The 25,719-nt window shown below is 40.8% G+C and overlaps 1 protein-coding gene across 1 annotated transcript in view; it reads left to right on the forward strand.

Moving 5' to 3' along the window:
• The first annotated feature begins 21,557 nt into the window (after positions 1-21,557).
• The window catches only part of COL25A1 (collagen type XXV alpha 1 chain), a 438,835-nt gene continuing 434,673 nt past the window's right edge, over positions 21,558-25,719 (forward strand). Inside the window, exons 1-2 of the mRNA XM_057705935.1 lie at positions 21,558-21,854; positions 22,938-23,007. Of these exons, the coding sequence (XP_057561918.1) occupies positions 21,558-21,854; positions 22,938-23,007 (367 nt within the window). The remainder of the gene's footprint in view (positions 21,855-22,937; positions 23,008-25,719) is intronic.

The following is a 25,719-nucleotide window of genomic DNA, read 5'->3' on the forward strand; positions in this document are numbered from 1 at the left end:
TTTTCATGAACTCTTTTACTCTCTCACACTTTGTATATCAATGTCAAAATAATGCAGTTGCACTGAGGTTTACCGCAGGAAAACTAAGGAACCTGAATCCTCTTCTCTTTGTCCATTCATTCTGGCCATACCACCCAAAGTGCCCTACCCCATCCTGCTTGTCAGCTGTGAGAAGAAGGTGTTTGGAAATAGTGAGGAATCAGGGAAAGAAAGGAATGTTGGGATGTGAAATCAAAGTCATCCAGGAGGGGGCTGGGTTCTCCTTCTTTTCCACTCTAACCTCTCACCTTCCAACTTGGAGTTGAGTTCTTAAAAGACAAAAACTTGGATAGGTTCAATACGAAATTGAAGTTTTTCTAAATTATTTTTTATTTTTAGCAAACTAACATGTGTACATAGTTAAAATGCAAATGATACAAAATCCCACATAACACTCTAAACGGAGTCTAAAAAAATTCAATTGGTTATAATATGGGGTGGCAGAATTCTGAACGTAGTAAAATAATTAGGATGAGTCCAGTACAAAGCATAGGAACCAATCACCATTTCATTCAATGACACTGGAATTCACGTTCTTGGGGGTGTGTGCCGTCAGTGGGTTTTCCCATAGTTTGGAAATTCACAAGTACAAGCAGCAATTACCCCCCATGCCCTTTCACACCCCTAGTGCTAGAGTCCAGGCATAATCTTCAACATTTGGAGCTGTTCCTGCTGGTATTTACATTTACATCCTTGGATAATATTTTGGGATAAATCAGATCAAATGATTGTGATATCTGAATATTACTCATTGAACAGTTAAGTAACATACCATAATTTTGGTTCCTTTTTGCATAGTGTTGTTTATGAACTTTTACTTATTCAGTTTATTATATATTTATCCTCAATTCTTTCCATGTGTGCCATCAGATCTGTCATATATAAATTTCATTTTCCAAATGCTCAAATATATCAGAATATCATCTCTTTGTAATGTTAAGGTTTAAGTTTACCTTCAGAGTGGCAATTAATCAACATCAGGTTTGCTGCACACTGGCATTAGGCCAAAAAATGAATGAGAAAACAACAGAGACGAGTCAGTTTTAGAGTCTTATTCCATTAAATGATTGAAAAAAGTCTACTGCTTCATGTGTATTTTTACTACCTTAGAGTAATTAGTCTATATTTTTAATTTTTGGAAATAGAATAAAAATTAAATTCTAGACTTGAAAGAGGCTTCATTCATTCATTCATTCATTTTTTTTTTTGTTTTAATTATTTATTTATTTATTTTATTGGCTGTGTTGGGTCTTTTTTGCTGTGCGTGGGCTTTCTTTTTAGTTGCAGTGAGTGGGGGCTAGTCTTTGTTGTGGTGCGCGGGCTCCTCATTGCCGTGGCTTCTCTTGTTGCAGAGCACAGGCTCTAAGCGTGTGGGCTTCAGTAGTTGCAGCACATGGGCTCAATAGTTGTGGTGCACGGGCTTAGCTGCCCCGTGGCATGTGGGATCTTCCTGGAGCAGGGATCGAACCCGTTTCCCCTGCAGTGGCAGGCGGATTCTCAACTGCTGCGCCACCTAGGAAGCCCCATTCATTTCTTTTAAAAAGATGTTTTCATCAGATATTTTCCAACACTTATTCAACTATTTTTGATCTAGCAAGATGGCAATTTCATGTGAGTCAAATAAATGCTGTACGTCTGGCACTCTGCTCAGTGCTTAGTCAGAATAGTCTTATCCAGTCCCTCACTTTACAAATGAGAAAGGAAAACAAAGCTGGTTTGTAAAGTCCATCGATAAAGCTGTTACAAGGATAATAAAGAGTAATACATTTTTAAGAGCCAAACAAAAATATGGTTGTTAGCATGTGCATTGGAGGTGTAGTTCTACTCCCTGTGGATTTACAGTTCCTATGACACCGTCCATTTTCCTGGTACTTTACTGTTCTAAATTTGAACATGTTGCTGAAGTCCTATGTCATAGGTACTTTAAAAAAGTGGAAAACAGTGGGAAGTTATTGTATAACAAAGGGAGTCCAACTCGAGGATGGAAGATGCCTTAGAGGACTGGGGCAGGGAGGGTGGGGGGGACTCGAGGGGGGAGAGTCAAGGAAGGGAGGGAATACGGGGATATGTGTATAAAAACAGATGATTGAACCTGGTGTACCCCCCCCCAAAAAAAAAAAGTGGAAAACAAACAAACAAAAAAACCTCCCTAAAGCGTAAACAAATAAAAACATTATAAAGTGGCAGAGTCTGAAAACATGCCTATTTATTTTCATGTTAAGGTGGAAAAATCTTTAGCCTCATTATCTTAATTGACTTCTGGCTAGTTATGTCTCCAGGCGGATAAAAAGATAGTCTGTGGGTAAAATACATTTGCTGGAAACTACAGGACTGGAACGAAAGCAACATCTGAATTTCACGCTGAAACCAGATAATCTAATACAGTAGTAATGATTTCGTCATGCTGCCTTTTTCTAGGCGTGATCAATAAAAGAGGGGAAGTCAAGTTCTACTAGAGCACTGGAGTTCAATAAAGAATAAAGTATAAGAGCTGAAAAAGGAATCAGAACTACATTAATTTGGAAGCACACGCTGGTAAGAGAAAGTCCAAACAGAGGAGTGTGAAGAGGAATGGAAAGAAACAAAACTGTTCCATTAAAAAGGTGTTTAAAGGGCTTATTCTCCCTCCACGTGCATGCATATAAATTCCATTAGTGTTAATAGGACCTAACCTCATGACTCACGGGGAGAATAGAGTGACTTGTGTGTCTGTGGTTAAATGAAGTCTAGGAAAAGTCAATTAAAAACCGCAGATGATAGTTTGGGAGTCTAATAGACTTACGGATATCTGCAAGAAAGGCATTTCATTTTAATCAGTGGAATAATGTGTTTTTCTTTTGCTGAAGACAGAAGTTATAGAAATAGCAAAGGGACGATAAACCCAAATTTAACTCTCAAAATCATTGCTTAAAGTTAAGGGATATCTTCTGGCACTCCAGATGGTAAAATGGACCCCTTGTGAAAGATTTATAATTTGCATCCAAATTGGAATATTGAGTTATATAAGGAATTTGAACCATTATCCATTTTTCCTAGGCTTCACAGAAAGAAGAGAGAGAAAGAGGAGACAGAAAGAGAGACAGAGAAAAAGAGAGAAAGAGAGAGAGAGAGAGGCTCATTTACACAGAAACAAAACTCTGGCCTTTGGTTATTTACAAAAGGAAGCATGATCAAACCAGATTTTAAAGAAAATGCATAATGGTACACAAACTAGTAGATGGAACTCTCTTAAGGAAGAAAACTTAACCTGGAAGAAAATTTGCGATTACCTTGCTGTAGTCCAAGTGAACAATAAAGTTCTTTATCCAGAAGAGATAGAAAACTAAAGATGTTTTTCTTTCTATTGATACATGTATCTATAGGAAGAAGTCAGGAGTTACAAATAAAGGTTTTCTTTATGAGTATTTACTACTTCTGTCTTGTAAGCCATATGTTACTTGAAACCAGGCCTGTCGTAATCCTTTACTTTAGTCCTCATAATTTTACGTGTATTAAATAGGTGCTCAAACATTTAAATAAAGAATAAGTGAACACGAAGGGTGGATTGGAAAAAAAAAATGTCTTACCTGACGTGTGTTCTTAGAAGTGTCTTATCTTTCCTCTGCTTTTGGAAAAAGTTGAATTTAGCACTGAGAAATGCTTTAGACAGAAATTGAATACATAAGAATTGACGTGATCTCTTTTCTTGTAAGAAGAACTACATTTAGGAAGAAGAATGTGAGTGAATTCTCTTTTGGTTAAGTTTAATAAGAAGCAGATCTTAGAGGGACTTGATATCATGCACTTGCATCAAGCTTTAATCCTTTACTCTACATCTCCAGTATTATGGTACTGAAGTCATACTTCTTTTTGTAAAGCAATAATTCTCTAATATTGCTATCTCCTTCCCATCCACTTTACTTTTAATCATTTAAAAGGGTTCTTTATATTTTAGGATCTAATACAGCAATATTTTTGAAATAGAAGTCTTATAAAATTTGCACATTCACAGCACTGGCACCAGATGTACACACAAGTCTGTGACTGTTTAATCAACCAGCTCCAAGTTAGGAAAAGTTAAATATGGAAAGTCTAAGAAGACTATATGGTGTGTAATGTCATTTCTTTATTGATAGTGCATATAAGGTAGTGCCAGAAATAAAAGGGTGGATTTCGTTTTAATGTAAATGCTAATTAGTCCAGTGAAGCCGCTAAGATGGAGCTACTGGGAGTGCCGGGACTGAGAGTGGGATGAGAAGCTGAAAATTGTCTCAATGCAGTGGGAGGTTGGTGAGCTATGCAGCACAAATTAAAAGGGAATTAAAAAGGGCTTTGCAATACCAAGTGTTGGGGAGGATGTAGAGCACCTGGAACTCTCATACAGCTGGTGGGAGTGTCAATTGTTGTGACCACTTTGAAAGTGGTGTAGCAGTATCTCTTAAAGCTGAACATTCACAAAGGATATGAAACGGCCATCTTCTAGATACATACACCACAGAAATGTACAGATATTCACCTAAAGACTGGAGCCAGTATATAACAGAAACAATATCTGCAATAGCCAAAAAACTGGACCCAACCTAAATATTCATCAGTTGTAAAGTGGATAAATAAATTGTGTTACATTCAAGCAAAGAAATACATACTGTAACAGGAATAAATATGGATACCACGTGCAACAAGATGACTGAATCTCACAAACGTAGCATTGAGCAAAGAAGTCAGGGAAAGACAAGTCTATACTGTTTGATTCCATTTATAAAAAGTTAAAAAGAAGCAGGTCAGTCTAAGCTATTAGGTTGCAGTTCTTTACTGGGGAACGGCAGAGGGAGCTGAGGCTGTTTCTCTTTTTTTTTATTTTTGGCTGCTTGGGGTCTTAGTTGAGGCATATGGGATCTTTCGTTGCGGTGCGTGTGGGCATCTCTCTAGTTGTGGCATGTGGGTTTTCTCTTCTCTAGTTGTGTCATGCGGGCTTCGTAGTTTGCAGCACATGGGTGACACGCAGGCTCAGTAGTTGTGGCCTACAGGCTTAGTTGCTCTGGGCACGTGGGATCTTTGTTCCCCGACCAGGGATCTAACCTGCGTCCCCTGCACTGCAGGCTGGATTCTCTACTACTGGACCACCAGGGAACTCCCTGTGGCTGTTTCTTAATCAGGGCACAGGTTACCCAGCAGGGTTTATTTTGTGACCATTTATGGAGCTGTACACTTACAATTTGTGCTGTCTTCTATTTTTGAATGCATGTTAACCTTCAATAAAATATTTACCCTTGTCCTCAAAGAAGTATAGGCCCCATGGAAGCTTGGGAGCTCAAGCCCTAAAGGAAGAACTTTAGGAAGGAAGGGTGATGGGGTGCTTCAAACAGAAAGAAAAATTGGGAGACTACTGTGGTCAGTGCATCTAGTCTGTGATCACTTAGGGAAATAAATTTGCATCTGGTCATGAGGTCATGATAAATTATAATATAGATTCACCATTAATATTCAAAAAATCCAAGGGGATCCAAGCTTGAGTTAGAATAGACACAAAAATGAGTTTCAAATGAATACCACCAGCAGCAGGGACAGGATGAAATGCCAGTGTTCAAAAAGCAAACTGTGGAGGTATGAAGAGAGTATCACACAGTAGCTTGGAATGCCCTACCCAACCCTAAGTGGGTTTAAAGTCCTCTTGCCCACGCGTGAGGCCTGGGCAACTTTGTATGATTAATGTAGAGGGCTGGGAAACAAAATGACAAGACTTACCATTTTGTTTATAAATCAGTTATCACATGGTCATGCCCTAAACTTGTAAATTTCCACCTGTTTTTCAAACTATGCTCTGACTTCTGCATGTAAAACATGGTGTAGCAAGTGTACCAGCTTTTATCTACCCATTTCACTTCCAGTTTCTCGTTGATGCAGAGGTATAGTGAAGACTGGCAAAGACCCCAAATAAAATTCTTACTGATTTATGGGTCCTAGGTAAAGTGACGCAATAATAAAAGCTAACAATTATTGAGTACTTGTATATGAGGCGCCACCCTCAGCAACTTACATACGTATCGTGTTGTTTAATTCTCGCAACTATCTCGAAACTTAAAGAGGAAAAGGTGCACAGTGACAAGGGGCAGAGCCAGGGTTCAAGGCCAGGTTAGTCTCACTTCAGACTGGATGCGGTTTTAACCGGTCAGCTATATTTAACCATCAGATATAAAAATGCTTTGAAATCTCAGTGAATGTACCTGGACGTCTTCCTTAGCTCAGCTCTTACCAAAAAGAGAAGGCCATCCTCACCACCCTGCTAGATCCCTTTTTTTCGATCACGAGAGCTGGACCACATCCACAGGAAACTCTCAGAAGGTAAGGGAGGCAGTGGGAGAGCTTTCTCAGGAAAGGCTGGGCCATCGATTGGCAAAGACATCAGCACAATACAGCTCCTGTACACTTGAATGGAGCCCCTTAGGGTAACCCTCCCCTCTCTGCGCTGCCAGCCTTCAGCTCTCCCCACTCCCACATGCAGTGTCCATTTCCCTTTGATCATTCTTCAATGCGAGCTGTATTCTCTTCTTTTCTTTCCCCAATAGTCTATGACAAACAGAGCCTGATGTTTTTCTCTTTTGGGAAGAACAAGGAGTGGTAGATCTTCAAATACACCATTTTTTCATCTCTGTGGGGACAGGATCAATACACAGAGATCATAAACTGACATACCTACAGAAAGGACATTTGTTTAAACGACTGAAAGTGGTGGTGGTGAGGCCTTATTGTCTAGATTTTTATAGAGAAAAATAGGGATAAAACGTGTGTGTGTGTGTGTGTGTGTGTGTGTAGGGAGTGTGGATTTGAAGGCCTAAAATTCACTGATTCCAGGGAGAAGGACTGAAAGCTGCATTTATAGGGCGTTTTTCATTAGATTGAGAAAGTGAAACGCAGGGTGTGAAGGGTGATGGGGGGGACTGATGGGAAATGTGGCGAAGGGGAGAAATTAAGCTCTCCCCTGGGACACAGCGTCTACTTAGCCTCAGCTGATGGTTGCCAGTTGGCAATGAGAACAGTTGCCAGATCTTCTGAGTTTTCAGGAGATGGAAATCCAGATTTTTTTAAAATGGGAAATCTCCTATTTTTAAAAAGCTGTGTGGGCCAAACCAAACACGATTGCGGGCTGAATTCAGTCTGTGGCCTACCATTTTGAGACCTTTGATTTATAGTCCTCACAAAACATGACATTTCTGTTCCAATTTGTAATCTCAAGGCTTGTTCCTTCCAGATTCAGTTCATTTTTTGTACTTCGCCTTCCTCCTTCAACTCCTTTATTATTTACACACCTGTCTGACTCCCGCTCAAGATGATACATTCTTTGGATGGCAGGACTTGCATCTTTTGCAATTTTGTATCTTCTTCATGGTTTTGTATAGCCCTTTCAATAGGGTAACACTCAGTCAGTGCTGGTTCAACAAGTGTTTGTTAAATAATGCATTCTCAACTCCAGTGCAGGGAAACTTGAAGCTCTACCTGGGGTCCATTTGCTGAAACACAATTTGCCAAAAAACAAGTATCTGAAAGCCATTTTGGGATTTCCACTTTCAGTGATAGTCGACTATAATTCAGCCCAACTTTCTTGTAAAATAAACTAAAATATCTGGACAAAATATAGAAAACATTAAGAACATCAAAGACCTAACAAGATAGTGAGGAACCGCTTTAAGAGAACAGACAGAGTGTTAAGAGCACACAGGGGTGAACAGGTACAGCTTTTATCCTGGGGGCATTTGCCGTGAATATGAGGGGACAGAGACGAGGAGGAAGAGATGCGTAAGTGGGGTAGGATTGGAGAAAAGATGGAGATCTTGGAGACGAACCCACTGCCCCTTGGCAGGGACTCTCTCCTCCTGCCTCCCCTGCACCCGACATTAGATATGTGACCTTTCTGGGGAAATAGCTGAGCAGTGCTTTAGGCTTTAGAGAGACAAGAGTAGAAACTCAGAAACATCTGAGGTCAGAAACCTCATGAGACACACCCTTTGCCCTGGGACAGGTTGGTGGCTTGACTTTCTAACCCTTGTAACTTCCTTTCCTTGTAACTTACTCAGATCAGGCTAATTCTAAGTGAAATGGTTCTTGAACTTGTGGTTCATGGAACTGGTAAAGCTCTACCAAGCTGGGACTTCCCTGGTAGTCCAGTGGGTAAGACTGCACTCCCAATGCAGGGGGCTCCGGGTTCAATCCCTGGTCAGGGAACTCGATCCCACATGTTGCAACTAAGACCGGGCACAACCAAAATAAACAAATAAAAAAAAAAAAAAAAAAAAAAGCTCTACAAAGTGTGCTAAACATGAGCCTGAGGCAGTACTGTTCTTATTCTCCAGGCCTCACCTTTTGAGAGCCCCTGTTTATATCCTCCTCCAGCTAGTCCCCTCCCCATGGGGTAAAGGTCCACTGGGCCAAGGGAATGTACCACCTAGTGCTGGTTCTATACTCTCTCCCTGCCCCCCCCACCCCCGCACCCCGAGCCAGCCCTGCTCAGGATACTAAACCGTGGAATCCCCTACCAAATGGTGCCAGAGCCCATTTCCCAGGCCTCCACAGGCTTCTTCTTTAGGCTCCTTCTCCAAAGCGCCTATCTTGCCAGTGGGGTTGCATCTCGAGGCCCTAGAGATGGGCCAGAGGGTAGGTTGTGTATACGTGTGTGTGGATAGACTTTGACTGTGAGGTTGGATCCCCACAAGACCCCACGCGGTGCTCGACTGCAGGACTCAAAGCAGGTTCCTGATCACTAGAGTCACTGAATACGCTGTAGTCTTGAATAGGGCCCTGACTACAGGCAGGATTTAGATGTGCTACACTGAAAGATGCGTATAATTATCAAAATGTGGGGCTTGAGTTCTGCAGCCATTTGAATCAGATTTACTTTTGTAAGTGATACTTTTCTGTTATCTGGATAGGTTTTGTATTCATTATATTCTAGCCTGTAATTTGTATAAATTTACCATCTGTTGTCATTAAAAAGTGTTCGTAGCATTAAAAGAAAAGGTTACTGAAAAGAATCAATCAGTCATTCTAGGAACTTCATGAAACTGTGGTTGTGCAAGTTTCCCTGAATTGGATTTGTTGCTATGATAATATAAGATAGCCAACTCGTTGACAAAATTGTACATCACATCAGTCTTGTTGTAAGACCTGAAGTCCCCAGTCAGAGAAAGTTCCTGTTCAGGTGCGAGATGTGTAATAGATGCCTATGTAGCGGGTGGCCTGGAAAACTTAATACATGAGGTGATTAAAATAAATAGCCTACCTGGATTTTTGCCCACAGCCCACACCAGACCCCTCCTGAAGCCACACTCTATCCACTTGCAATGATTTTAATCTAATACTAACTTCTAGGAATTTACTTAAACACGTCTTAGATCCAGACATATCAGTGACAAGAGTAAGAACATGTCCAGCATGTTAGCTAAATATCCCTTGTTTATTATAGTAAATGACATTTCAAAAAGTGAGACCTCAGATAGTCTTTGCGATGTCAACATGCTTGAGGAAAAATTATTATTGCTCTTCACAAACAAGCACCTTTGCTTTTGATAATAATTATTTAGGGATATTGAAATAACAGGTCAAACACATCACATTGGGAGAACTGAATAAAATTTGTTTAAAAATTTTTGTCTCCTAAAAAGCTATAAACTCTAACTGTAATATTGTATTTCAATTTTTATACATGTCTGTGGTAGATATGTTGTGTGAATGAGATGCTAAATCTTGATGATTTTCATGTTCTCATTTCGTTGAATACTTGGTGTAATGGAAAGAGGTTAATAATCAAGTTCTTTTCTATTTTTAAAAATTGAGATACAATTCACATAACATATAATTAGCCATTTTAAAGTATACAATTCAGTGTCATTTAGCATATTCACAGTGTTATGCAAACACCACCTCCCTCTAGTTTCAAAACTTTTTCATCACCCTGGAGAAGCCCCCCTAGGCCCATTAGTAACCACTGCCCGTTTTCCCTTCCCCACATCTCCTGGTAGCTACTAATCTGCTTTTTTTCTCTACGGACTTGCTTATTCTGGATATATCATATAAAAGGAGTCATACAATATGTGACCTTTTGAGTTTGGCTTCTTTTACTCAGCGTGATATTTTTGAGGTTCATCCAAACTGTAGCATTTATCAGTACTTGTTTCTTTTTTATGGAGGAATAATATTCTATTGTACGCATCATGATTTGTCCAACAGTCAATGAGTCTGGGTTGTTTCTCCTTTTTGACTATTATACATAGGCAGTAAACAGTCATGTGTAAGTTTCTGTGTGGATATAGGTTTTCGTTTTTCTTCACTATATACCTAGGAGTGGAATTCTTGTGTTGTATGATCCTTCTATATTTAATTTTTTGAGAAACTGCCAAAATATAGCCAAATTTATATACTCTGATTACCTTTGAATTTTAAACAATATATTGCATCTTTTTTAATAGTTTTAGTGAGATATAATTCACATACCATAAAGCTCACCCACTTAAAGTACACTATTCAGTGATTTGTAGTATATTCACAGGGTCATGCAACCGTAACTACAATCTTAGAGCATTTTTATAATCTTCAGAAGGAACTTTGTACCCTTTAGCTGTCACCTCCCATCGCCTCCATTACCCCCAAGCCTAGGCAATCACTAATCTACTTTCTTTATATACAGATTGGCCTATTTTGGATATTTTATAAAAATGGAATCATACAATATGCGGTCTTTTGTGACTGGCTTCTCTCACTTGGCATACTGTCTTTAAGGTTCACCTGTATCGTAGCATATATTAAGTACTTCCTTCCTTTTATAGCTGAATAATAGTCCATCGTGGGCTTCCTAGGTGGCGCAGTGGTTAAGAATCTGCCTGCCAATGCAGGGGACACGGGTTCGGTCCCTGCTCCGGGAGGATCCCACATGCGGTGGAGCGGCTGGGCCCGTGCACCACGACTGTTGAGCCTGCGCTTTGGAGCCCGTGAGCCACGGCTGTTGAGCCCGTGTGCTGCAACTACTGAAGCCCATGCGCCTGGAGCCTGTGCTCTGCAGCAGGAGAGGCCACAACAATGAGAGGCCTGCGCACCGCAACGAAGAGTAGCCCCTACTCACTGCAACTAAAAGAAAGCCCGTGCACAGCAAAAAAGACCCAACACAGCCAGTAAATAAATAAACCAAAAAAGTAAACAAAAAATAAATTAAAAAAAAAAGTCTATCGTATGGATATATCATATTTTGTTTATTCATCCATCTGTTGAGGGGATTTGTGTTGTTTCCACTTACTGGCCATTATGAATAATGCTGCTATAAACATACATGTACAACTTTTTCTGTAGACATATGTTTTCAGTTCTTCTGCGGATGTACCTAAGAGAGGAATTGCTGGGCTAGATAGTAACCCTAGGTTTAACTTTTTTTTTGAAGAACTGCCAGATTCTTCCAAAGTCTGTACTATTTTGCATTTCTACTTGCAGTGAATGAAGGTTCCAATTTCTCCACATCTTTAATAACACGTGTTATTATCAGTCTTTTTATTATAGTCATCCTAGTGAGTGTGAAGTGATATCTTGTTGCAGTTTTGGTTCACATTTCCCTGATGGTTAATGATGTTGTACATCTTTTCATGTACTTATTGGCCACTTGTGTGTCTTCTTTGGAAAAATGTCTATTCAGATCCTTTGCCCATTTAAAATTTGGGTTGTCTTTTTATTATTGCAGTGTAAGAGTTCTTTGTATTTTCTAAATGCAAGTCCCTCATCAAATATATGATTTGCAAATATTTTCTACCATTTTGTAGTTTATTTTCACATTCTTGATCTTTGAGGCACAAAAGTTTTAAATTTTGATGAAGCCCAATTTACCTATTTTTTTTCTTTTGTTGCTTGTGCAATTGATGTATCTAAGAAATCATTGTGCAAACCAAAGTCATGAAGATTTACCCCTATGTTTCTTCTAAAAACTTCATAGATTTAGGTCTTTCGTTATTTTGGGTTAATTTTTATAATGTAGTGTGAAGTAGGGTCCAGTTTTATTCTTTTGCATGTGGATATCTAACTGTTTAAGTGATACTATATATTATTTTTTCTAAAACTGTAGACTTTTTCCATACTAATAAGGTTTTTTTTGGCCATATTTCCCCATTTATGCCAGTGTTACTATCCCTCTGCCATAAACTGGAAACCTGGAGTTACTTACCTTCTTTCCTTGAATATTTTATCCCTGGGTTCACCACTCTCTATCACTACTCCTTTGAAATTTTTCTAATGATTTCAGTGTCCATGCAGATGAGTATTCCAATATCCTCAGGGTTTTTTTTTTTTTTTTTTTTTTTTTTTTTTTTTACCTAATGATCTTGTTGTACAGCTTACCTCAGCCACTTGCCTCTAAGGTCATATTCTAGATCAGCAGTCCTCAATTAGAATTAGAATTAGCTCTCAGTTAGAATTGGCTAGGGAGCTTTTAAGCAATACCAATGAGAGTCCTCCAGCATAATTACATCAAAATCTTCTGGGATATGACCCGAGCATCATTATTTCTAATGTGACATCAGGATTGAGAAGCACTGCGCCAGACATTGCCATCACCAATAACTTTAATACTTTCCTTATACCAAGTATTCCACTCTTCAGTGGCCACCTGCTAGTTTTCCATCTCACTGTTTTGAATAGATTAATTCCAGTAAATCTACCGGGATCTACAATCCATTCATCTTAGCATCTTTTCATTGTCCCTCATACGTCTAGCGTCTATACTTTCCTTATGTGGTAGTCTGTTATACTGATGGCCCCCAGTGAATCCTGCTTCCAGCATTCATGCCTTTATGTAGTGCCCCCTACCCCATCGCCTGCTCGAAATAGTGTTAGCTATGTGACTTGCCCTGACCGCTAACATGGGGTGGAAATGACACTACTCCTTGAGAAGAAGCCCAGCTACCCTGCTGGAGAGACCATGTGAAAAGACCATACAAAGAGATGAAGAGGAGAGGAAGAGGCCCCGAGGGAACGTGTAGCAGAGCCAAGAAATTCAGATGACAGTGAGAATCAAGCCTCCAGACCGTCCAGGTGATTTCAGCGTGCAAAGTTAAGAACCACTCAACTTTGAAAGTTGAGAACCAGAAGCTGAGAACCACTGGTTTGCGTGCTGCTGACTCCCAAATCTGTAAATCTCTATTGTTCAACAGAACTTTCCATGAAGGTCTAGAAAGTCCTTTATGATCTACCCTCCACCCTGTCATCCCTCTAACATCATCCCTCCTTCTTTCCTTTGTGTACCTAATTCCTGCTGCATTACCTCCTGCTCTTCCTTACACACACTGGGTGTACTCCCTCTTCCGAGCCTCAGCCTGTTCCCACTTTCTGCAGTACTCTCCCTCCAGATATTCACATTATCCATGTCTCGCTCCATCATCATCTTCTGGTCTTTGCTCAACGTGATGAAATAAGTGCTATAATTGAGTACACTTTTCTCATCTTGCTGCAATGTCAACTAACATACATTTATTAGAATATGTGCGGGTAAGCAAATAACGAAAAGTTTTACAGTACCCATTTTGGTGAGGATATGGAAAAAGGGAAACTGTTGTGTGTTGATGGTGGATGTTTAAATTGGTACAATAGCTTTGGAGAGTAATCTTGCATTATCTGCAAAGCTGATAATGTATATATCATGTATGAAGTAGGAATATAGCTCTGGTGATTTTAAAATGTGTTCACAAATTCTTTGATATGGTTTCCTTTAGTAGGCAGGGCTTAATTCTCCTCTTCTTGAGTAGGAACTAGACTTAGAGACTAATGAATAGATATGATGGAAATGACAGTGTGTGACTTCCAAGACTAGGTCATAGGAGGCATTAAGGTTTCTTCCTTACCCTCTCTCTTAGATCCCTTGCTCTGTGGGGAAGCCAGCTGCCATGTCATAAGGATACTCAAGCAGCCCTTCTGCCACTCAAGTGGCAGAAACTGAGGTCTCCTGACAAGAGTCAGGGAAAAAAAACTGCCAACAGGTGTGTGAATAAGCCATCTTGGAAGAAGATTCTCCAGCCCCAGTCAGGCCTTCAGATGATGACAGTCCCAGCTGACATCTTGACTGCAACTTCATGCAAGAGCCACCTGGCTAAGTAAGCCATTCCCAAATTCCTGTTCCACAGAAACTGTGAACTAATAAAACAGTGTTTGCAAATATCTTTTCCCTCTTTGTGACTTGTCTTTTCACTCATTTTTTTTTTTTTTTTTTTTTTTTTGGGCACACGGGCTTAGTTGCTCCGCGGCATGTGGGATCTTCCTGGAGCTGGGATCGAACCCGTGACCTCTGCATTGGCAGGCGGATTCTTAACCACTGCGCCACCTAGGAAGCCCCTTTTCACTCATTTTAAGATGTGTTTTCTTTTTTAATAAACTGAAGTTCTTAACTTAATGTAGTCCAGTTTATCAATCATTTCCTCTATGGCCAGTGCTTTATGTGTCTTATTAAAATCTGCCTGCCGATGCAGGGGACACGGGTTCGATCTCTGGTCTGGGAACATCCCACATGCCGCAGAGCAACTAAGCCCATAAGCTGCAACTACTGAGCTCACATGCTGCAACTACTGAAGCCCGTGTGCCTAGAGCCTGTGCTCTACAACAGGAGAAGCCACCACACTGAGAAGGCTGCACACCACAATGAAGAGTAGCCCCACCTCGCTTCAACTAGAGAAAAGCCCGTGTGCAGCAACGAAGATCCAACACAGCTAACAACTAACTAAATAAATATTTAAAAACAAAACAAAACAAAACAAAAACGACAACAAAAAACCCTTCTTTAATCTAAGGTCATGAAGATATTCTCCTATATTATCTTCTAAATGCTTTATATTACCTCTTATACTTAGCTTATAAGCCATCACCTTTTAATTTTTATTTATTTTCTGAAAAAAGGATTCAACTTTATTTATTTTTCTGTGTGAATATACAATTGTCACAGCATAATTAATTGAAAAGCCCATCTTTTCCTCATTGCTTTTTAATGTCATTTCTTTTCCATCTTGATGCCTATGTGTGGGTTTTTTTCTAGTCTCTTTATTCAATTCCCTTGGTTTAATTTCTGTCTCTGAAGCAATATCAAACTGTGTTGATGGCTCTCCCTTCATAATATAGTTTGGTATCTGATAGATCCAAGTCCTCCTTTTGTTCTTTTTCATAAAAAGTATCATAGCCATCTCTAAGTGAAGAAAGTATTATGTATGGTTTTTGAAATATGAAAGATAAAAAACTTGCATGTGAATATTCATAGAAGCTTCATATATATAGCAAAAAAAAACTGGAAATAATCCAAATATCCACCAACATGTGAATACATGAACAAGTATATTTGTTGTATAAAATGGAATATTACTCTGCAATAAAAACAAACAAAATAGCATTATAAAAACACTATGCATAAATTTCAAAAAAACATTATGTTAAGCAAAGGAAGCTGGACACATAAGAATACATACCATATGCTTCTATTTATATGAAGTTCTAAAACAGGCAAAACTAACCTAAAATGACATAAAACATGTCAATGGTGGCCTGGGGTAAGGAATGCTTCAAATCATTCAATAGCTGAAGGTTGCCCTGATGCTGCTCTATTCTGGTAAACCAGACAGGACTAAAATCATGATTGGTATGTACAGGTGCCCATGGTATAAGAATGTACATTTCCTTGCCCTTCAGTGTCTATGGATCAGTTGATTTTGACACTTTTAAAGTAATAATAATAATAACACCAATAAAATCTAAAATTTATATTGCACTTAATATCTACCAGGCATTGTAATGTTTCACATATCCCATCCCATTTATTCACTGCAAAAGACTTTACAGGTAAGTATTATTATCTTTGTTTTACTAATGAGAAAAACTGAGGCACAGGAAGGTCAAGTCATTTACCCCAAATCACACAGCTATCAAATGGGAGCGCTGGATTATGAGTCTAGGCAGTATGGCCTTGGAGTCTGTACTTGTAACCATGATCTGAACCAATGCTACAAACATGTTTTGTCTACTTAGCGTTATAACAAAACGTTGATTTGGTAAGTTAAATGGAGTGTTGTTTCTTGTTAGAGTTAGCAACAGAATTGGCAAATTTGGGGAAAAATCCATGAAGTGAAGTTATAAGCCCACATAATTTAAGGTTTAAAAAAAAAAAAATCACCTCCTCCCTCCCTCCAAACAAAACAAGAAACCACATGAAACTGACTCTGCAGAGAAGAATGGGATTTTGGAGGACTTGTATTATCCAGATTACTGGATTCATACAGTTATAAGCCCTTTGCTTAACCAGGCTTGTGTAAATGGGATCAGTTCCTTGATCTGTCTGAAAAGGAAATTTTCAGCCTGTCACAAAGAGCCAAATTCTTCTTTTCTGCTCTTCTGTTCCTAAAGATATTTATAATTTGTTTGTGATCTATTGAAATTTGCCTGACTCTGGGAGAGCTGCATCTTTTAAGTACACTTTACTGCCTACTCCATTCTATTTGAGAAACTTTGTCTTCTTAAAAGATGTTTCCCTGAGAGTACATGTTCATCTGAAGTTTATGAAATAGCATGCTCAATACAGCACACAATTTATTCTACCATTTTCTTTGTTAAGGTACCTATAGGACATAGGGGTGATGGTGGGTGTACACAAATGGCCACAGATCCCCTCACACATTTGCTTCTGTTTGATAACTTTGATGGTGAACTTTGGTTAAAATTGTGGTTTTAGAAAACTAATTAACCTCAAAAATTAATGATGCTAAAAATATTTTCTAGCCAAACATTTTCTGTCATGTAATTAATATCTAAAAATAGTATAACATGATTATCCCAGAGACTTATTTTGGTCAAAGAATCTTTCTAAATATACATAAGACATCAAAATTTGGAGTGTGTTAGTTCATGTCTATGCTATATATCCTCTATTGATAAGATTCTTACAGGTTTATGGAAGTAGATTATGCTCTCCCTTTTTAAAAAAAAATTAACACTTTTACCTATGTTAAAAGCTCTTTCTTCTATCTTTTTCATTTTTTCTCTTTATCTTGTTTTTCTCCCATGTACCTCCTTTCTCACTTTAACTTCCTGCCATGTCTCTCTGTCAGAAGTCTTTGTTTATTTCTTTTTTTCTGGGGCCTGGAGATTGGGAACGGGAATTCTAGCAGAAATCCTGGGTTAGAATCCTGGCTAGGTGAGCATTAGTAGGAGGAGAGATGAGAGTGGCTGTATAGCTTGACTAGTTTATTGTTTTTGCTTTTCATCAATGGGAGGCATCAAGGAAATAGAACATATTTTTTTTCAGTTTAATATGCCTCAATAGAGGGCATCCTGATTTTACATGAGATGGGAGAAGGCATATCTTTCCAACTCTTTCCCAGTGGGCATGCCTGTAAAATAAGAATGTATAAACATTGGAGAGACAGATTATTATTGCAGGCTTGCTTAGCATTATGGTGTTTACAATACCACTTATGATGCAGTTGCAGACGAAGACTGATTTCTTGTGACTCTGATTATGTTAGTTTTCTATTGCTGTTGTAACAGATTACCACAAACTGAGTGAATTAAGCAACACAAATTTATTAATTATAGTTCTGATGATCAAAAGTCTCAAAATCAAAGGACTGGCAAAGCTGCATTCCTTCCAGATGCTCTAGGGGAGAATTTGTTCCCTGACTTCTTCAGCTTCTAGAGACTGCCCATAGATTTTGGCTTCCAACTTCAAATCTAGTAGTCACATCACTCTGACCTCTGCTTCCCTTGTCATACTTCCTCCTACTCTGAAATCCTGCCTCCCTTTTACAAGGACCCATGTGGTTACATTGGGCCCACCCACATAATCAAAGAAAATCTCCCCATCTCAAAATACTTAATCACAACTGCAAATGCATTCTGTCAAGTAAAGTAACATTCCCCATTACAGGTTTTGGGGATTAGAATGTGGACATCTTTGGGAGTCTACTATTCTTCCAATCACATACCTGTTCCACAACCAGCTGCCTGCCTTTTACTGCTATTGATATCATTGATATCATCCAGTTGATAAAATGGAGTCAGCTAGACTCTATTAGTGTTATTTTTACTTTTTTGAATCCTTCTGCACATAGGAACTAAAACAACAACTGTGCTCTGATGAATCTACAGAAGAACATGGGTTCAAATGCCCAGAGCTTTCTTGATCCACACATTCTCTGTGCCTGATGCAGAGAATCTACCAGGTTTGAAGTCCTAGCGCTAATGACTGGTACATTTCTGGGGTATTGTGCCCACTAAAGAAATAAAGTAAAACTAATCCTCTGGATAAAGATCCCCAATCCACAGAATTCCATTTCTATCTCTGCACTAAGATCTAACAGTTCTGAGAGCCTGCAAGAGTTGTTAATGTACCTTCTCATGGCCAGTTTCCACAAAGCATGATATAAGAACATTGCATCATCCAAATAAAATGTGTGACCTACTGTCAGCATCAATCAGCACAGAAAATGGCCTTTCTATTGAAATTTTAAGAGAATGATGCCTTGCCCCAAAGAGAGGTTCTTCACACTCTTTGTCTCCATACTTTCATTAGAGAAACTGGCATGGAGGGTGAGGGGAAAGATAAAGCGAAGAGGAAGGTGAGATGACAGACACCAGGTGGTGACTTGTAAGACATGATTTCCACCCTCAGGACAATAGAGAGTATTGAAGGGATTTAGGTAGCTGGAGAGGGAAGGGTACAGGAGAAGTCAAGGGTTATTTACTGGGTATTTTGGCTTGGGGATGCTGGATTAATGGTGGTTCCATTTACTGAAATGGAAAACAAATGAGGAACAGCAGGATTTGGAGGTAAGATGCAGGTTCAGTTAGAATTGCTTATAGGACATCCAAGTGGAAATGGCTATCTGGCTCAGGAGAGAGGTTTGGGCTTGCAATATGGGCTTATGACTCATCAGTAGGACAGTAATTGACAGCACTACTGGAGATAGTGTACAGAGTTAGAAGATGGCATTAAGACAGAGGCCCCAAGAGCACCAACATTTAGAGGATAGGCAGAGGAAAAGCTTGCAAAGAAGACTAAGGAATGGTTAGAGAGGTAGTTGGAAAATCTGAAAGAATTGACATGTTTAGAAATTTGTACCCATGCGCTGGGTGCTATTATTGGAAACATGTTTAATCATAATCAAATGTGACTTGAAAATTGTTTCCTTATATATAAAATGGGGCCCATACTTTTTACTTGCATCACGAGATTATGAGGTTCAAATGAAAAAGTGTGTTTGAAAATATTTTGCGAAGTGTTACTGTGGTGGTCTCAAACTTTAGTGTGCTTCAAAATCATTAGGAGGATGCGTTAAAATACAGATCGCTGTATTTCTGATTCGTTAGTAATAGTAGTAGTTTCTGAGTCAGTAGATGTTGAGTGGGGGCCTAGAATCTGAATTTTGCCTAAGTTTTCAGAAGATGCCCATGTTGTTGCCTGGGGCCCCTCTTTGAGAACTACTGTATAATATAAATGTAAGGAATTAGGCTTTCGATTTTACAGCAAAAGTCACCGTTTTCCTCCGATTTGTGTCTGTTTCATCCCCTAACTTTTCCAAACTTGTATCTTCCATCAACAATGTTGTTGAAACATCTTCGCCCGGCTTCATACCTAGCAATACCCGGTTACATTTATGAAAGATTAGTTTAGTGGATTTTGTTGGTGTACATTGATGAACAACAACTTGAGGTTGCTTGATTAAAAAGGATATGAAAAGTGTACGATATTTCTCTGGTGGAGAAGGAGATAAGGAGGAACTCTTTGGAGTAAGGGGTGGGATTTTTTTTTTTTTCTCCCTCAAAGTCAATTAGATGTAGAATGCTACTTGTTCTCTACTTTCAGAAATCCCCTTGGAGAACTTGTAATTTGATCCAGAGGGAGCAGCACGGGGAGAGTCAGGTAAGAGGAAAAATTGACCTCATCCTTCAGTCCTTTCAGAAATCCTGAGACATGCGTGTACCTCCACACTCCCTTCGTCAATCCCACAAAACAGGGAACCAGGAAAATGCATTAGCGCCCCGGTACAGACGAGGACCACAGGGCGGGGAGGAGACTCAGCCCCGGCAAGGCAGAAGGAAACTGGGGGAGGGGAGAGAAAACTTCCCCTCGTCGCAGGCTGCCGCGGCCGTGGGAAGACAAGGGAAGTGGGGAAATGGATGAATGCTTCAGGCGTCAGCCAGACACTTGGCCTCTGGGCGTGTGGGAAGGTGAGGGCGGAGGGAAGAAGGCGGCACCGGAACGGGATGGCCGGAGCTCCCGCCGCCGCTTCTGCGTGAAGCCCTAGCGCGCTAGAGCTTTCTGCTGCCCCTCTTCCCTCCTGGAGGCCATGTCTCCACATTTCACCGGGATGAAGAGGGGGTGCTGGGCCGAGTCAGTACAAGGCAGAGCTGCCGCCCGCCCACAGCAGACCCCGGCTTCGGCCCCCGGCGCAGGCGGGAGAAGTGGCCTTGGGGGCCGCTGAAGTTACTCCCTGGGGTGGGAGGTGGGGGGTGGGGGTGGGGGTGGGGTCGCCAAGCTCCTCTCCAATCGCCGTGGCCGCTCTAGCTATTTGCATACATTATGCTAATAAAAGACCTCCGGCTCTGCTCCCACCCGAGCTCCCCGCCCCTCGGGGGAGGGGGAGTTCTCCCCGGCCCCGCCCCCGGGCTGGGCGAAGGTGAATATATTATGCTAATGAGGCGGGCTTCTGCCGGGGCTTCGGAAGGGGGGCGCGCTGCGGCGGGAGCCGCGGGCTGGAGGCCGGGCGCCGGGAGGGTTCGGGGGAGGGACGCCGCCGTCGGAGCGCGCGCGCACTCACACACACACACACACACACACACACACACACACACACACACACACACTCACACACACACTCACACACGAGCATCCCTCAGGGTATTTAAGGCTCGCGAGCGCGAGGCTGCGGAGATCCTTCGGGCAGCCGCGGCTTCGGCCTCGCGACTCGCGTTTTCTCCTCGGGTGTTTCGTCTTCCTCTCTCCTCGCCCCCTTGGCCACCCCTTTCGCCCTGCGCCCTCGCGGTCTCTCTGAGCCTTTTCGCCTGGAACTGAATCCAGGTGGGACGCGGGGCGGCGTGAGGAGAGACGCCGACTAGGTGGAGATAAGGCAAACTCACGGAGGCGCAACAGGTCCGGCGCTCTGTGGCGAGGGCGAGCGGCGGCCCCTCGCGGCGCCTCGGCCGCTGTCCCTTGGCCCCGCGCGGCCGCTCTCCTCAGAGGGGGTCCCCGTCCTCTGAGGGAGGGACACCCGGGTGGGGCTCATCCCGGATTTTAGCTTATTGCCACCAGTCCTCGGGCTGAGGGTGCTTTCCCCTCGCAGCTGGGCGGGGAGAAGAAAGCGGAGGATGGTCCACGTCTGCGGGTCTCGGCGCTGATCCATCTCCGCGCCCCGGCTCCGGCTCCGCCAACTGCTTGTGCAGCCACCGGGACTGAACTTTGGAGGAACCGTCCTTTTTCTTTCTTTTAAGGTTATTGGAAGTGCTAGAGGGTGGGAGGGGAAGCCGAGACAGCCGACCCCGCCGCGATGCTGGTGAAGAAGCAAGCAGGGAAAGGAGGGGGGCGGGAGCCGGGCACCGAGGACCGGAGCCCAGCCGGGCAGCGTTGTGCCCGGACCGTGTCCCCGTGCGCAGCCCTGGCGGCCCTCCTGTCAGTGGTGGCCGTGATGTCTTGTCTGTACCTGGGGGTGAAAACCAACGACCTCCAGGCGAGGATCGCCGCCCTCGAATCCGCCAAAGGCGACCCTTCCATCCGTCTGCTGCCTGATGGTCTGGATCATCTCAAAGCAATGGTGCAAGAGAAAGTGGAGCAACTTCTGGCTCAGGTGTGAAAGGCTGGGGTATTTTGCACGTGGGTAACATCTTGCACAGGTGTGATTCTGTATACATGACCAGCCTCTACCTTACTGTATGCAGGCGTGGTATGGCTGTGTGTACCCATACATGCTAGGCCCCCGTTTCTGCTCACCTTAGCATGTATTTGGATATGCTTATCCTTTGATATCACCCTCTCTGTCTCTATCATCTTCCCTTACTCTTCTTAATGTTTGCAGGCTAAACATATATGGGGGTCTACAAGGGGGAAGGGTGGCCAGAATGGCAGGGTGGCATTTTACCTCTTTTTAGTTTCTGGAGTTGCATGTGGATCTTTCCCAATGTTGTGGAGAATATGCCTTGCAGAGATAACATTTGTTATATCCTTCATATGGTATAAAAAGGTTAGGGCCATAGGTGTCATTAATATACGAATGGGAATCACTCTTAAAAGTGAAATAATTCCACATGTGATTTTAGATCAGTTATTTCACACATTGAATGTTTTCATATTCAGTGTTTAAGAAGAAGAAGAAAAAAAACCAGTAGCTTAATTTTTGTTGTAAAGCATGCATTGCCAGGGGTGTTTGTGAATGCAGGGCCATTGGACTTGAGAGTTGAAAGGAATCTGTGTTATGCTTATCAAAACCAGGGGTGCTTTGGACTACATTTACGGGGTTTTCTGGAACTTGCTCTTCTAATGGAGAGACTGTTTGGCAGTAGTGGCAGGACAACACAATCAGCAGATGCCCTTTATATATAAAATATTGGTTGTTTGAAAACCCCTAGCTTACCTAGAACTGCAGCATGTAAATGCTGGTTTTTTTGACTGCATATGCCTGAGCTGAGAGAGAGGGTGATGGTAGTTGAAGAATGGAGAAAGATGTTATACAAGTCCAGCAGGCTTGATACCATGTCAATGGTCATTTTCTTTTTCTAGGACTTGGGTACTGTTACCTTTTGACTAAAGTCCAAGTACATATGTAAACGTTAGTTATTCAGGCTGGTAAATCAGGCATATGGCTAGAGTTCCTAAAGAATCCATTTTTCTACGATGTTATTGATGATTGTTAATACCTCTTCTTTTCCTACAGAAATCCTATGAACACATGGCTAAAATAAGAATAGCAAGAGAAGCACCTTCAGAGTGCAACTGCCCGGCAGGTAAAATGGAACTTATTTCACAAGGTTTCCTCCATAACAGAGCTTTTTAAAACAAAGGTCCTGTGTCTGTCAAGTCTACCTGTAATAACAATAAAGAAAGAATGCAGACCTAACTTACTTTAATAAAAGCAACATGTCTGGATAAAAGGATGGCAAACAAAGCCCCAAAGATTATTTTAAGCAGCATACCAAGGTCTGTTAAGAGAAAGAAGATAGAGATAATCACCAAAGAGAACACAGGCAAGATGATGTCCAAAGACCAAGTTCTTAGATTCACAGATGGAAAAGTATTCTTCAGTTTTATTCGATTTTGATATCTATGGTGAAAAGGACTGCAGAACGCCTTAGATTTGAATTCCTTAGTGGCTAATGATGCCTTAGTACAGGTTTCTGTTTGTTCCCTTTCACATAGGATTATGTTAGTAGATCACCTTCACTTCTTTGCCTGCTTTTATTTTGTATCAGAAAGATTCTCTCTCCTACCCTATAGCAATGAGGACTGAAAGGAAATCAGTTCTTCATCTTGAGCTTCTCATTACAAACTATTACATTCTCAATGACTTCTCAGAAAAGGCTCTTACCATGTTTCTGTGTGGCTTTAGGGAACTATATTAATGACAGCATATTAGTAGAAGGACAGAGAGGAGAGACATCAATGAATAAACCCCCTGGGTAATCATTAAATCTTCCTTCACAGACCTCTGAGGCTTGGTGGCTTGGTAGTCAGTCATCTGTAGACCTAAAATTTAGAAGCCCTTGGAATATGTCCATTGGAAAATATCTAGTGGATTCAACTGATAGAAGTCATGAAAAACTTCCATGAGTCTTGAGATTTTTGTTTTGAATAAATGTTGTTAATGTATTTATGAATATTTTAGTTTCTTTTATCATCATGTATAGAAAAGTGAGTCTCATGTTTTCTTTCACGTTCAGGAACATGATACTTAGATACTTACACTGTATGGAAAGGCTAGTTCCTGTGGTTTTTTTTTTTTTTGCATTCTGAGGTTTTTTGCCTCATGATAATTTGTTTTGACACAGCTAAACCAGGCACCATGTTTAGAAATTTCAAATGTCAACTCCTGATTGTACATTATAAAAATTTTACTATTTATGTTCAGCTATATTGTTGAACAAAATGGAGCTGTATTTTTTTAAAAAAATGAAGCCTGTTCAATTGAGAAGACGTATACATTAGGTAACAGGAAAACAGAGAGTTAATGTTTTACATTGTAAGTTTCATTCTTAGTTGTTTTAAGTTGGGAAAGTCCTCAGAAGTCAGAAATTCAAGGAAGGCAGTTTCCTAGTGCAGGAATTAACTCACAGCAACCTCATTAGCCTGTAGGGATTATTTAAATTCCCAAGACAGTTGGTATAGGACTTCACTGATCATACCATTCAGAATCCAGTGTTTTCTGTATACAGTACTCTTGCTAGCTGTGTGAAGAATAAGTAGTATTTAATTAATAGGATTCTTAGTGAACTTGGTAAAAAGTAGAAAAGTGACAGCCACAGCACTGAGGATTGTTTTCTTGGGATTTTAACTGCTTCATGATGTTTGATGTAAGCTGGTTGTGAGGTCTAATTTGTAATCTGGAAGAAAGTCATTACATTTAGAGTTCACCTTATTTCATCTTGGAAGATCATTTTGAACCATTTTTCTTCTTAACGTATTAATTTAGCAATAAATGGTGATTTCACCGTGATAACAAATAAATAAATAATACATGGTGCTTTCCTTGGCTCTCACTGATGGCTGCTTTACTTTTTTGCCACCACTAGAGCTCCACATTACACCAGTTTTCACCAGGATACTTGCAAGGTAAACTTTTGAAGGTGCATATTACGATACGCAGAATTAAACAGGTTTCTTGCTGACAAATCCTGTTACAGAAACACTCTCTTCTGCTTGTGGAATAATTAGACATCATCAAAATAAAGACTTTATGTTGAAAATAGTATCCTGGGGAAAACCAGCTATTTTGAATTATGGTCAGTGAGGTATTGTTTTAGGGAATGAATGGGCTGGCCAAGAGGATTAGAAAGGAGATACAGTACTTCCCACCTGGTTTGGCTTTCACCCTCGTTTACAGTGACTAAGAGTTGTCACCTAGACATCTGTTTGTAGGGCAGAGTGAGACAAGTCTGTGACCTCAGCTCAGTTCCTGTGGACAAATGCCCACCCCTTGAAGTTGACACTCTTGTTGACAGTCTCCATCAGAGAGCCAAGGACTGATAGCAAATGACTAATGCTGTGTTTATGTTCACTATATGATAGAATTCAGTCCCAGTGAGGTTTATCCAGGTAGGCTATAAGAAATCATAGAATTGAAAACTTTTTTTTTTTTTTTTAGCACAAGAAGGAGCTTTTGTGGGGAGAGGCATGAGAAAGGGTATTTCAAATGGTTTTTCATTGTAGGGGAAGAAATCTCTCATTTAATCTTTTTTTTTAAATTTTAAAAATATGCTTTTTATTTTAGAATAATTTTGACTAACAATACAGTCATAAAAAGAGTACAGAGAGTTCTCACCTACTCTTTACCTAATTTCCTGTAATGTTATCTTCCATTATAATGATACATTTGTCCATCATTTAATCGTCACAACAACCCCAAGAGTTGAGTATTAGTAATCTCATTTTACAGCTGGAGAAGCTGGACTCAGAGAGGGTGACTAACTTAACACAGTAAAGGCAAGGTCAGCATTCATGCC

Source organism: Hippopotamus amphibius, chromosome 13, assembly GCF_030028045.1.
Source record: "Hippopotamus amphibius kiboko isolate mHipAmp2 chromosome 13, mHipAmp2.hap2, whole genome shotgun sequence".
Classification (NCBI taxonomy): domain Eukaryota; kingdom Metazoa; phylum Chordata; class Mammalia; order Artiodactyla; family Hippopotamidae; genus Hippopotamus; species Hippopotamus amphibius.